This window comes from Canis lupus, chromosome 23 (genome assembly GCF_048164855.1).
Source record: "Canis lupus baileyi chromosome 23, mCanLup2.hap1, whole genome shotgun sequence".
NCBI lineage: Eukaryota > Metazoa > Chordata > Mammalia > Carnivora > Canidae > Canis > Canis lupus.
This window is the reverse complement of record NC_132860.1, coordinates 27,562,946-27,577,693: the sequence shown is the minus strand read 5'-3', so window position 1 is coordinate 27,577,693 and position 14,748 is coordinate 27,562,946. Positions and strand designations below refer to the sequence as shown.

General features: G+C 37.9%; 1 protein-coding gene across 21 annotated transcripts in view; it reads left to right on the top strand.

Annotated features, from left to right (window-relative positions):
* C2CD3 (C2 domain containing 3 centriole elongation regulator) overlaps positions 1–14,748 on the top strand; it is a 152,199-nt gene that overhangs the window by 27,797 nt on the left and 109,654 nt on the right. For 18 of the 21 annotated variants that reach the window (XR_012015670.1, XR_012015669.1, XM_072794551.1 and 15 more), the window contains exons 6-7: positions 8,158–8,290; positions 8,733–8,891. Coding sequence is in view for 19 of the 21 variants with exons in the window: in XM_072794551.1 (XP_072650652.1) it covers positions 8,158–8,290; positions 8,733–8,891 (292 nt within the window). In the remaining 2 variants the exon portion in view is untranslated. The remainder of the gene's footprint in view (positions 1–8,157; positions 8,291–8,732; positions 8,892–14,748) is intronic. The other 3 variants (XM_072794555.1, XM_072794538.1, XM_072794541.1) reach the window with 1 other exon arrangement.

Sequence of the window (14,748 nt, the reverse complement as noted above, 5' to 3'; positions counted from 1 at the left end):
TCTAGCTCTTTCTATACTAGATAGGTCTTCTAAGCACAACATCTCCAAAGAAACGAGAGCTTTAAATGATACACTGGACCAGATGGATTTCACAGATATCTACAGAACTTTACATCCAAACTCAACTGAATACACATTCTTCTCAAGTGCACATGGAACTTTCTCCAGAATAGACCACATACTGGGTCACAAATCAGGTCTGAACCGATACCAAAAGATTGGGATCGTCCCCTGCATATTCTCAGACCATAATGCCTTGAAATTAGAACTAAATCACAACAAGAAGTTTGGAAGGACCTCAAACACGTGGAAGTTAAGGACCATCCTGCTAAAAGATGAAAGGGTCAACCAGGAAATTAAGGAAGAATTAAAAAGATTCATGGAAACTAATGAGAATGAAGATACAACCGTTCAAAATCTTTGGGATGCAGCAAAAGCAGTCCTGAGGGGGAAATACATTGTAATACAAGCATCCATTCAAAAACTGGAAAATACTCAAATACAAAAGCTAACCTTACACATAAAGGAGCTAGAGAAAAAACAGCAAATAGATCCTACACCCAGCAGAAGAAGAGAGTTAATAAAGATTCGAGCAGAACTCAACGAAATCGAGACCAGAAGAACTGTGGAACAGATCAACAGAACCAGGAGTTGGTTTTTTGAAAGAATTAATAAGATAGATAAACCATTAGCCAGCCTTATTAAAAAGAAGAGAGAGAAGACTCAAATTAATAAAATCAAGAATGAGAAAGGAGAGATCACTACCAACACCAAGGAAATACAAACAATTTTAAAAACATATTATGAACAGCTATACACCAATAAATTAGGCAATCTAGAAGAAATGGACGCATTCCTGGAAACCCACAAACTACCAAAACTGGAACAAGAATAAATAGAAAACCTGAACAGGCCAATAACCAGGGAGAAATTGAAGCAGTCATAAAAACCTCCCAAGACACAAGAGTCCAGGGCCAGATGGCTTCCCTGGGGAATTCTATCAAACGTTTAAAGAAGAAACCATACCTAGTCTACTAAAGCTGTTTGGAAAGATAGAAAGAGATGGAGTACTTCCAAATTCGTTCTATGAGGCCAGCATCACCTTAATTCCAAAACCAAAGACCCCACCAAAAAGAATTACAGACCAATATCCCTGATGAACATGGATGCAAAAATTCTCAACAAGATACTAGCCAATAGGATCCAACATTACATTAAGAAAATTATTCACCATGACCAAGTAGGATTTATCCCAGGGACACAAGGCTGGTTCAACACTCGTAAAACAATCAGTGTGATTCATCATATCAGCAAGAGAAAAACCAAGAACCATATGATCCTCTCATTAGATGCAGAGAAAGCATTTGACAAAATACAGTATCCATTCCTGATCAAAACTCTTCAGAGTGTAGGGATAGAGGGAACATTCCTCAACATCTTAAAAGCCATCTACGAAAAGCCCACAGCAAATATCATTCTCAATGGGGAAGCACTGGGAGCCTTTCCCCTAAGATCAGGAACAAGACAGGGATGTGCACTCTCACCACTGCTATTCAACATAGTACTGGAAGTCCTAGCCTCAGCAATCAGACAACAAAAAGACATTAAAGGCATTCAAATTGGCAAAGAAGAAGTCAAACTCTCCCTCTTCACCGATGACATGATACTCTACATAGAAAACCCAAAAGCCTCCACCCCAAGATTGCTAGAACTCATACAGCAATTTGGTAGCGTGGCAGGATACAAAATCAATGCCCAGAAATCAGTGGCATTTCTATACACTAACAATGAGACTGAAGAAAGAGAAATTAAGGAGTCAATCCCATTTACAATTGCACCCAAAAGCATAAGATACCTAGGAATAAACCTAACCAAAGAGGTAAAGGATCTATACCCTAAAAACTATAGAACACTTCTGAAAGAAATTGAGGAAGACACAAAGAGATGGAAAACTATTCCATGCTCATGGATTGGCAGAATTAATACTGTGAAAATGTCAATGTTACCCAGGGCAATTTACACATTTAATGCAATCCCTATCAAAATACCGTGGACTTTCTTCAGAGAATTAGAACAAATTATTTTAAGATTTGTGTGGAATCAGAAAAGACCCCGAATAGCCAGGGGAATTTTAAAAAAGAAAACCATATCTGGGGGTATCACAATGCCAGATTTCAGGTTGTACTATAAAGCTGTGGTCATCAAGACAGTGTGGTACTGGCACAAAAACAGACACATAGATCAATGGAACAGAATAGAGAACCCAGAAGTGGACCCTGAACTACTTTTTTTTTAGCTATATATATATTTTTTTATTTATTCATGAGAGACGCAGAGAGAGATACAGAGAGAGAGAGAGAGAGAGAGAGGCAGAGACACAGGCTGAGGGAGAAGCAGGCTCCATGCAGGGAGCTTGACATGGGACTCGATCCCGGGTCTCCAGGATCACACCCTGGGCTGAAGGCAGCGCTAAACCGCAGAGCCACCGGGGTTGCCCAAGGACCCTGAACTTTATGGTCAACTAATATTCGATAAAGGAGGAAAGACTATCCATTGGAAGAAAGACAGTCTCTTCAATAAATGGTGCTGGGAAAATTGGACATCCATATGCAGAAGAATGAAACTAGACCACTCTCTTTCACCATACACAAAGAGAAACTCAAAATGGATGAAAGATCTAAATGTGACACAAGATTCCATCAAAATCCTAGAGGAGAACACAGGCAACACCCTTTTTGAACTTGGCCACAGTAACTTCTTGCAAGCTACATCCAGGAAGGCAAAAGAAACAAAAGCAAAAATGAACTATTGGGACTTCATCAAGATAAGAAGCTTTTGCACAGCAAAGGATACAGTCAACAAAACTAAAAGACAACCTACAGAATGGGAGAAGATATTTGCAAATGACGTATCAGATAAAGGGCTAGTTTCCAAGATCTATAAAGAACTTCTTAAACTCAACACCAAAGAAACAAACAATCCAATCATGAAATGGGCAAAAGACATGAAGAGAAATCTCACAGAGGAAGACATAGACCTGGCCGACATGCACATGAGAAAATGCCCTGCATCACTTGCCATCAGGGAAATACAAATCAAAACCACAATGAGATCCCACCTCACACCAGTGAGAATGGGGAAAATCAACAAGGCAGGAAACCACAAATGTTGGAGAGGATGTGGAGAAAGGGGAACCCTCTTACACTGTTGGTGGCAATGTGAACTGGTGCAGCCACTCTGGAAAACTGTGTGGAGGTTCCTCAAAGAGTTAAAAATAGACCTGCCCTACGACCCAGCAATTGCACTGTTGGGGATTTACCCCAAAGATACAGATGCAATGAAACGCCGGGCAGCTGCACCCCGATGTTTCTAGCAGCAATGTCCACAATAGCCAAACTGTGGAAGGAGCCTCGGTGTCCATCGAAAGATGAATGGATAAAGAAGATGTGGTTTATGTATACAACAGAATATTACTCAGCCATTAGAAACGACAAATACCCACCATTTGCTTCAATGTGGATGGAACTGGAGGGTATTATGCTGAGTGAAGTAAGTCAATCGGAGAAGGACAAACATTATATGTTCTCATTCATTTGGGGAATATAAATAATAGTGAAAGGGAATATAAGGGAAGGGAGAAGAAATGTGTGGGAAATATCAGAAAGGGAGACAGAACATAAAGACTCCTAACTCTGGGAAACGAACTAGGGGTGGTGGAAGGGGAGGAGGGCGGGGGGTGGGGGTGAATGGGTGACGAGCACTGAGGGGGGCACTTGACGGGATGAGCACTGGGTGTTATTCTGTATGTTGGTAAATTGAACACCAATAAAAAAATAAATTTAGTTAAAAACAAAACAAAACAAGTGAACTATGGGTTGTTAAATGCATTTAAAAATGAAAACACAGGCTCAGAATTAGGGAGCTACTGTCCTATCAAAGGGGGAACCTGATCTTCAGCTCCAGTTCATTATTGTCTTTAGATTCTAAGGTAAGTTCCTCTGTTTATCCTATTGTAGGTTCATTGTTTACCTAGGCCTTCCTTTTTTCCCTTTTTTCCTTAAATCAAGACTTTGCTAGCCAACTAGTGAAGCCAAACAAAATATGAACAGTAAAACCTATGGGCTGCCAATATGCAACCTCTTCCATGAGAGTTATGAGGATCAGTTGGTTTACAGATGAAACAACTGAGTTAATAATATGACCTCTGCAGAATAGGAAAGGACAGCTTCAAGAAGTAGTGACTTCTCTATTACTGGAAAACATGAGCCTAGCTAACCATCTAATGGGACTTTTACAGATTGTATTGAATCATCAGATGGACAAATAGGATCTTTTAAGGCCTCTTCCAAACACAAGATTCTGGAGGACTAAGATTAAGTAAGAAGGTCTAGAGCTGAGATTATGAGAGAAATCTTAACAAATACATAAATATAATTATCTTTCTGGTCTTCATTGTACGGACATGACACCAGAAAAGAGATACAGAGCTGAATTGGTCAACCACCTAGTATTTACGAAACATGAACTACACATCTTGTTTATGAGAGTTGGGTTTAGAATAGATAGCAAAGAGTTGGAACGAAAACCAGAAGCTGTACGTCTCCCTGTGTTTAGCAGGGTCTGTGCCCCTGGCTTGTAGGAAATAAACAAGGAAAACATTTATCCTGAACTCACCTAGGTGCCTTCTTTTGTGTTCAGGGAATGATTTTTGAGTTGATGTGCAATCTGGTGCCATGACAGCTCTTAGAGGTAGGTACCAGCTTCCCCTTGAGAAGGGGAGATCAGATAGGTTTTTTTTTGGTTACCATGCCTCAGATTTTAGAAAAGCTTTTCTAAGAATGGCTGTTTAAACAGTCAAACCACTGGGAGGCCAAGGAGCAACCACCTGTGCTCAGACTTGTCCTACTTGTTTTCCTCAATGTTTATTTTCTTTTTAAAACCTGCTTTCAGAAAGTATCTTAAGTACTTATTACCACTTAAATGTAAATGACTTATTAAATCACTTTTAAAATATTACCATTCCTGGAGGAATTTTTGTTTAACAGGAACATAACTCTAAGCTCAATTTAATTCAACAAATGTCTTTTGAGTGACTATTTAGGTCAGTCATTGTTTTGAGTATTGGGGTTGCAGTGATAAATAAGACACAGTATTTGACCTTAAGGAATTAAATCTAATAAAGGAAACTGACTCTAAAACAGACACTACACAATTATATATGATATAAACCCCAGTAGAAATATTAGAACATTTTATCAAATGCTGAGTATATCCTAGGCACTATATGAAACACTGAGGATAGAAAAACGAACAAAAACCAATCTCTGGTTTTAAAGTTCACTGGATGAAATAGACAATTATAATACTGAGTGATAAATTGTTTGATGGAATTAAATACCCAGAGCTTTGATAACACAAAGGAAGTATTGTATTCAAGGAATTAAAAACAGTTGGGTATGGTTAGTTAAATCATAAAGTACCAAGGATATTATCTCTCCAAAAACATTTTGGGCATCGGTAGAAAAACTGTTTTTCTACAAGGCCTTGAAATCAAATGAAGTTTATTATCAACACTGCTTTAAGTGTTGAATAAAGTTTATCATCAACACTTTATTAAAAAAGCATTTGAGTGTGCCCATCTCATTCAAGAACTTTAAACTATATTGAGTAAAGCAAAGGGCCAACTAGAAACTCAAAAAAGGGTTTCCGGTCACATAGTAATCTTTAGCCAAATTTCCAATGCCAGAAAGACCATGGTTTCCTTACTCTTTCTCATTGAATAAACAAGACAGTCATTTTTTGGTTGAATCTCAAAGAGATTAAAAACAACAACAACAAAGTATGGGTGCCTGGGCAGCTCAGTTGCTTAAGTATCTGCCTTTGGCTTGGGTCGTGATCCTAGTGTCCCAGGATCAAGCTCTGCATTGGGCTCCCTGCTTGGCAAGGAGTCTGCTTCTTCCTCTCCTGCTGCTATTTCCCTTACTTGTGCTCCCTCTCTGTCAAATAAATGAATAAAATCTTTAAAAAATATATAATGAATTCTGAACGAATATTGTGCAACCATTATTTGCATAGAAAAGGTTAATGTATGTTGTTAAGTGAAAAACAATTTCAAAAATATATATATATATATAACGATGATACATAAAATCTTTCTCATGTTTTAAATCTATAATGTCATAACCTGCAAATAGCCAGAGGAAAACTCTGCTTTTAAAAGGTTTGGGCAACTAAAATGATCTCCCTATCTTAAAGTTGACTGATTTGGAACTGTAAAACTACATCTGTAAAATCCCTTTATAGCAGTACATTTAGATGAATGTTTGAATCAGAGAAAAGATATGTGTACACCAGAGTTGAGAATCTTAGGGAGAACTATCTTAGAATTCTGAGTAGTTGATCTTTATTTTCTTTTAGTTTAATCGTATTTTCACTGTACATATGATATTTTGGGTTTTATTTGTTTTGTTTTTTACCTTGTAAGCTATATTTTCAACTCCTTATACAGACAAATGTTAGATGTTTATGGATCTTGGCTTCTTTTTTTCTTGGCCTGACCACCATTGTTTCCTCCTCCTCTTCTTCTTCTTTTTCCTCCTCCTCCTCCTCTTCCTTTTCTTTTTTTCAGGAGGGAGAGAGTACACATGTGCATATATGTGCAGGGCAGGAGGGTGAAGGGTGGGAGAGCAGAGAGAGAACCCAAAGCAGGCTCCATGCCCAACAAGGAGCCCCAGGTGGGGCTACATCCCATGACCCCAAGATCATGACCTGAACCAAAACCAAGAATCAGACATCCAACCGACTGAGCCACCCCATAGGTACCCCTGTATCTTCTTTTTTTTCAGGAGCTATAAAACTCTAGACTGAGACAGGCCCTTGGTGTCTAGTCTCAGTTACCTCCAAAGCAATTCTGGAACCTCAAGAAAAACATGGTACTTCCCATTGTTCCTTGGAATAATGCCACTGGCCCTAAGGTTTTAAAAAAGATAGCTAAGAACTAAAGTGGGGTCATGTATCATATAGTGATTAAAATCATAGAATGTGGGGCGCCTGGCCAGCACAGTTGGTGGAGCATGCAACTCTTTATCTCAGAGTTGTAAGTTTGAGCCCCACACTGGGTGTGAAGAAAAAAGAAAGCCTTTAAAAAAAGAAAGTCTTTAAAATAAGAAAAAATAGGGACGCCTGGGTGGCTCAGTGGTTGAGCATCTGCCTTCAGCTCAGGTCATGATCCTCGGGTCCTGGGATCAAGTCCCACATCGGGCTCCCCACAGGGAGCCTGCTTCTCCCTCTGTGTCTCTCATGAATAAATAAATAAAATCTTTAAAAAATAATAATAAATAAAATGATAGGCTGTGAAATCATTCTGGTTATGTAGAGTGTATAACTTGGACAAGTTACTTATCCTCTGTGCCTCAATTTTTGTCATCTGGAAGATGAAGGAAATAGTACTCATCTCAGAATTGTTAGGAGGATTAAATGAGTGAATATGTATAATATACATAGAGTAGTACCCAGCATGTGCTTAAGAGTTCAATAAATTATTATTGCTGTATTATTGTTATTTTTACTTATGGATTGGATAAATTTTACTTACCAGAAAGTCTGAAGACTTCATCCTGACTTTTCTATTAACCTGCTGTATGATCTTAGACAAGTCATGGAAATTTTTTGGCATTCTTCGTAAAAGTATAAAATTGCAATAGATTATCACTACAGCTTCTAAAAGTTTAGCTGGTATAGTTGTTAGTGTTTTTTGGATGGTAGTGACACATAATAAGAGATTTCAGTAAGGTATCTGGATACAAAAATAGTATATAGACGTTATTAACTTTATTATGTATAAAAACCTGTTGGAAGAGTTAGTGCATTCATGTAACAGCTCCCATCATATAACTCTGGAGAAACGGACTTCCCTCCAGAATAGACTTCATTCACTGCTGTAATGCCAGCATTTAAAATAGTCCCATCATAGAAGCTCAGTAAACATTTATTGCAAAGCGAGTGTCCTCAAAAAATTCTTAAGCTAGTGGGAAAAGCAGACAGGAAAGCCATTATAATATACTATTTTAAGTCCTGTAATTGAAAGAAAGGTGCTGAATATTGCAAGTGTTGCTGTTGGAGTTTAGATTTTCCATGTTCTGCTTTTGCCTCCTTCAGCTCTGTTAGAACAAGGCAATAAACTACGTAATGCCATGGTGATTTCTGCAATGAAATCAAGCCCAGATACTAGCATGTTGTTGGATGAAGTTCATCCTCCCATGAAGGAAGATTTTCTTAGAGCCTCAACACAGTAAGTTACAGGATAAACATGATTCCTGGCAGTTCATTTCTTAATTGTTGTTAATGTATATTTTTTATTAAGGTATAGACTAAATAATCTTAGAAATGTTCAGCAAATAATTCTTAATGTGGTGGAAAGGAAGCCTAAACTAGGAGTTAAGATTGTCAAAATCTGGACCTATTACTGGTACTCGTTAATGTGTAAATGGCTAAATTCTTTGCTCCCTATGAACTGCCATGCTTATATTAATTATAATGGGGATATTCTCTCCTCCCTCTCTTATAGAAATGAAATTAGATTCTGAGGTAGAAAATGGCTTTGTAAATTGTGAAGTTTTATATATATTTAAGGTAGTTAAGTCTAAAGGATGTTAAATGTTCCATGTTGAACTATCTCCATGTACTATCTCTTAGCTCAGTTAATTCTGATATAGATTTTTCCTGTCTGTTAGCCGCTCAGAAAGTACTTTTCCACACCACAGAATCAAAACCTTATCTAGGAATCCGTTTAAAGACCAAATAGAAGATCACCTCCTCCCTCCGACTGAGAATACATTTTGGAAACGTGACACAAAAGATGATGCCAGAGCCATTCAGCTGCTATTAGGCAGGTAAGGACTTTTAACTATCTTCCTTTTAAATTCTTAACTTCAATTCATTGTATATATGTTAACAGATTTTTTTTAAGATTTTATTTATTTATTTAGGAGAGACACAGAGAGAGAGGCAGAGACATAGGCAGACATGGGGGAGAGGCAGGCTCCCTGTGGGAAGCCCAATGCAGGACTCAATCCCAGCACCTCGGGATCATGACCTGAGCCAAAGGCAGATATTCAACCACACAGGTGCCCCTGTTAACGGATTTATCTTCTGGAACAACACTTCCTTGGAGTGACCAAGTCATTCCCTAGGTTACTCATTGCATACTAAATAAAAATCACTATTTATTACCTACTAAGTAAAAATCTAGTCTTTAGCCTTTTATTCTTAGCTTCAGTTACAGAATGGTCCCCAACTCCCCTTTCCATTCTTATCTCTCAGCTCTATCCCCAACACCATTGTTAGGGTATAATTTTTAAGACTCAGATTTTAGGGGCTCCTGGATGTTTTAATTGATTAAGTGCCCAACAGTATCCAATTCTTGCTTTTGGCTCAGTTTGTGATCTCAGGGTAGTGAAATCAAGCCGTGGGTCAGGTCCCATGCTCAGCAGGGAGTCTGCTTGAGATTTTCTCTATCCCTCTACTCCTGCCCCTACCTCATTCTCTCTCTCTAAAATAAATAAGTAAATAATTTTTTTAACCTCAAATTTTATTTATTTAAGATTTTATTTATTTATTCATGAGAGAGGCAGAGACATAGGCACAGGGAGAAGCAGGCTCCCTGCAGGGATCCCAATGCGGGACTCGATCCTAAGACACCAGGATCACGACCTGAGTCAAAGGCAGATGCTCAACCATTGAGCTACCCAGGTGCCCCAAAACCTCAGATTTTAAACAGACACAAGGGATCCCTGGGTGGCGCAGCGGTTTGGCGCCTGCCTTTGGCCCAGGGCGCGATCCTGGAGACCCAGGATCGAGTCCCATGTCGGGCTTCCGGTGCATGGAGCCTGCTTCTCCCTCTGCCTGTGTCTCTGCCTCTCTCTCTCTCTGTGTGACTATCATAAATAAATAAAAATTAAAAAAAAATAAATAAGTAAACAGACACAAGTTAATTCAGGGTCTTATTATATCTCATGTAACCTATGTGGTCTGTAATTAGGAAGGAAGAAAATAAAAGGGATCCAAATTGGAAAGGAACAAGTACAATTATCTCTATTAACAGATGACATGATCTGTTATGTAGAAAATCCTAAAGAATCTACTAAAAGATATTGTAACTAATAAATTCCAAAGGATTGCAGGATATAAAATCAATACACAAAATCAATTATATTTCTATATACTTGTAATGAACAATCCAAAAACGAAATTAAGAAACAATTCTGGGCAGCCCCGGTGGCGCATCGGTTTAGCGCTGGCTGCAGCCCGGGGTGTGATCCTGGAGACCCAGGATCGAGTCCCATGTTGGGCTCCCTGCATGGATCCTGCTTCTACCTCTGCCTATGTCTCTGCCTCTCTCTGTGTGTCTCTCATGAATAAATAAATAAAATCTTTTTTTTTTTTTAAAAAAGGACTTTATTTATATGAGAGAGCGAGCACAAGCAGGAAGGAGAGGGAGAAGCAGGCTCCTTTTTTTTTTTTTTTTTTTTTTTTTTTTAGAAGCAGGCTCCTTACCAAGCAGGAAGCCCAACACAGGGCTCAGTTCCTGGAATCATGACTGAGCCAAAGGCAGGTGCTTAACTAACTGAGCCATCCAGGTGCCCCCCTGAATAGCTCACTTTAAATGAGTAAATTGTATGTTATATGAATTATGTGTAAATGAAACTTTTTTTTAAAAAATAAGATCGAAAATCCAGCACAAGGTCCAAAAAAAGACACATCAAAATATACAATCATGAATTTTGAAAATGCTGAGTAAAAAGAGTCAGTCATAAATGCTTCCAAAAAGCAAAAAAGAAAGGTCATGTAAACAGTATCAGGATTAGAATGATATCAGATACTCCAGAGAGTTGACCAAAATGACAACACAGGAGGCTTCTGAACTCCCTTCTTCCATGGACACACTGAATATAAAGCTACACACAGAGCAGTTCCCTCTGAAGGAGATAGGACTGAGCAACTCCTGCACATTGTATGAATGGGAAAATATCAAAACAGGTAGGAAAAGCTGATACAAACTATCGCCATAATCTCTATCTCCAACATAGGAGGGGACCTCCTGAAGAGTGAAGGATATGGACCCCCTATTCAGTGCCTCAACTTTTAAGATTCCTACAAGAGATATAAGCTCCAAAAACATTTAGTTCTGAAAGGCAGGTACATACTTTACCAGCTGCTACTTGAGGGTTCAGCTTCCAATCAGCCTGCATCTAGGAACTGACCATGATCCTCCTGTTTGGGACACGGGTGAGTCTTAGCGTACTCTCAACTACTGGGGGCTACTAAGAACAAAGGTGGAGGCTTGGACAATCAGAAAAGTTTATGAGGCAAGTAGGAGCTTAGGAAACAAACTAATTGATGAGGTTCATCTCCTACTGTCAAGAATAGAGACAGGTCAAGACTATCTGTCAGGACATTATGACAGAACTGAGATAGGTGACTGTTCTGTATAATATGCAGAATTCAACAGAGAAAGTCCAGGAAAATGAAGAAACAAAAGAATATGTTCAAAACAAAAGGACAGAATTAAGATAAACAGATCTTAATAAAGCAGAGATAACTGAGTTACCTGAGAGAGAATTAAAAATAACAGTCCTAAAGATATTCACTGAGGTTAGGAGAACAGTTGCATGAACCAAGTGAGGATTTCAACAAGGAGACAGAAAAAATTTTCAAGTATCAGACTAATCATAGGGCTGAAGAACACAATAACTGACTGAAAAAAAAATCAAGAGGGGTTCAACAGCAGACTAGATCAAGGAAACAAAGAATCAACAAACTCAAAGACAAGGTGGTGGAATTCAGTCAGAGATGAAAAAAAAAAAAAAAAAAAAGAATGAAAAGTAGTTTAGAAATTGTAAAGGACTTAAGAGAAACCGGGAAACCAATATACATGTTATTGGGATCCCAGAAGAAGGAGAGAGAGAGAAAAGGGCAGAAATATTCAAGGAAAAAAATGGCTGAAAATTTCCCTAACCAGGGATCCCAGAGAGTTCTAAGTTAGATGAATCAAAGGAGATCCCTACTGGGATACCTGGGTGGCTCAGTGGTTGAGCACCTGCCTTCAGCCCAGGGCGTGATCCTAGAGTCCCGGCATCAAGCCCTACATTGGACTCCCTGCATGGAGCCACCTCCTCTCTCGGCCTATGTCTCTGCCTCTGTGTGTGTGTGTCTCTCATGAATAAATAAATAAAATTAAAACAAAAAAAAAGACCCATACTAAGATACAATATAATTAAATTGTCAAAAGTTACAAGGAGAGAATCTTAAAAATAGAGAAAGGCAACTTGCTACTGACACAGGACTCCCCATTTGACTTTCAGATTTTTCAGCAAAAACCCTGCAGACCAGGGGCACCTGGGAGTCTCATTTGGTTAAGTGTCCAACTCGTGATTTCACCTCAGGTCATGATCTTGGGGTCATGAGATCAAGCCCTGTGTCAGGCTCCACACTCAGCAGGAAGTCTGCTTGAGATTCTCTCTCCCTCTGCCCCTCCCCTACGTCTCTCAAATAAATCTTAAAAAACAAAACAAAACCCTGCTGATGAGAAGGCAATGGGATATATTCAAAAAGTGCTGAAAGAAAAAACTGCCAACCAAGAATATTCTATTCTAGTTGTTCTTCAGAATTGAAGGGAAGATAAAGAATTTTCCAGACAAAAGCTGAAGGACTTAATTACCATTTGACCAGCCTTACAAAAAACATTAAAGAAAATTCTTCAAGCTGAAACAAAAGGATACTAAGTAGTAACAAGAAAACATACAAAATTCTAAAACTCATTGCTGAAGGTAAATATATACTTAAATTGAGAATACTGTAATATTACAATGGTGGTGGGTAATTCACTTATAAATCTAGCCTGAAGGTTAAAAGACAAAGTATTAAAAATAAATAATACTATAATAATTTGTTAATAGATACACAGTAGAAAGGTACAAACTGTGACACCAAAAATTAAAAATGAAGTGGGCTGGCTTTTATATGTGTTTTAGGTTATCCTTCTAAAATAAACTGTTATAAATATGTTCTATGTAAGCTCCGTGGTAACCATAGAGCAAAAGCTTATAGTAAATATATAAAATACAAAGAAATTGAAACATGCCACTATAGTGAATCATCAAATCACAAAAAGAGCAAGAGAGGAAGTACAAACCAACTAGGAAGGCGTTAACAAAATGGTAGTAGTAAGTTCATGCCTATCAATAATTGCTTGAAATGTAGGTGAACTAAAGTCTCCAACCAAAAGACAGAGCGTAGCTGAATGGATAAAATATAAGACCCAGCTATATGCTGCCTACAGGAGACTCATTTCAACTTTAAGGACTTATAGGCTCCAAGTGAAGGGATGGAGAAAGATATTCCATGCACGTGGAAACCAAAAGAGAGTTTGAAGTAGCTATTCTTATATTAGACAAATAGACTTTAAGGCAAAGACTATAACAAGAGGTAAAGAATGTCATGATGTAATGATAGTTGGTCAATTCATCAAGAGTATATAACAACCGTAAATATTTATGCACCCACATAGAAGCACCTAAATACATAAAGCAAATGTTAGTACATCTGAATGGAGAAATAATAGCAATACGATAATAGGGAATTTTAATGTCCCACATTCCACAATGGGTAGGTCATCTAGATAGAAAATCACTAAGGAAATACTGGACTTAAATGACACAAACCAGATGGACCTAATATATATATATAACTTTCCATCTAATAGCAGCAAAATACATATTTTTCTCAAGCACACAAGGAACATTCTCTGTGATAGATCATATACTGGGCCATAAAACAGTTCTTAATACATTCAGGGAGATTAAACTAGGCATTTTTTTCTGATCACAGTAATACGAAATTAAAAATTCAGGGAGATTAAAATAGGGATTTTTTTTTCTGATCACAGTAATATGAAATTTAAAATCAATTATAAAAACTAGAAAATTATAATTATGTAGAAATTAAACATGTTCCTGAGCAACTAGTGGGTCAAAGAAGAAATCACAAGGAAAATCAAAGTAACTTGAGACAAAGGAAACTGGAAATACAGTATACCAAAAGTTATGGGATGTAGGAATGGTTCAACATCCACATATCAATTAATATGATATGCCAATTAACAAAATGAAGGATAAAAATCATATAAACATTTCAATAAATGCAGAAAAAGCATTAGACAAAATTCAATACCCATTCATGATAAAACCTTTCAACAGACTGAGTATAGAAGCAATGTACCTCAGGTGCTGTCTAGGTGGCTCAGTCAGTTAAGCATCTGACTCTTGGTTTGGGCTCAAGTCATGATCTCAGGGTCCTGAGATTTAGCCCCACTTTGGGCTCCATGCTCAATGTGGAGTTTGCTCCTAACCCCTCCCCCCACCCCAGAATAAAAAAATAAAATATTTAAAAAAAATAAAAAGAAGTAGTATACCTCAACATAACAAAGGCCATAAATGACAAGCCCATAACAAACATCAAAATTACTGATGAATGCTGAAATCTTTTCCTATAAGATCAGAAACAAAAGATGCCTGTTCTCACCACTTTTATTCAACATGGCCCTTTAATGTGTCATAGACAGTAGAATAAGTTCAAAGAAGTGTTCATTGAAAAAAACAAATATTAAAAGAGGAAGACTGCATACTCAAGAGATCATAACTTTAAGGGTTGTGCAGTGAGGGAAAAAAGAAGTAACTGAGTGAGGAGGAA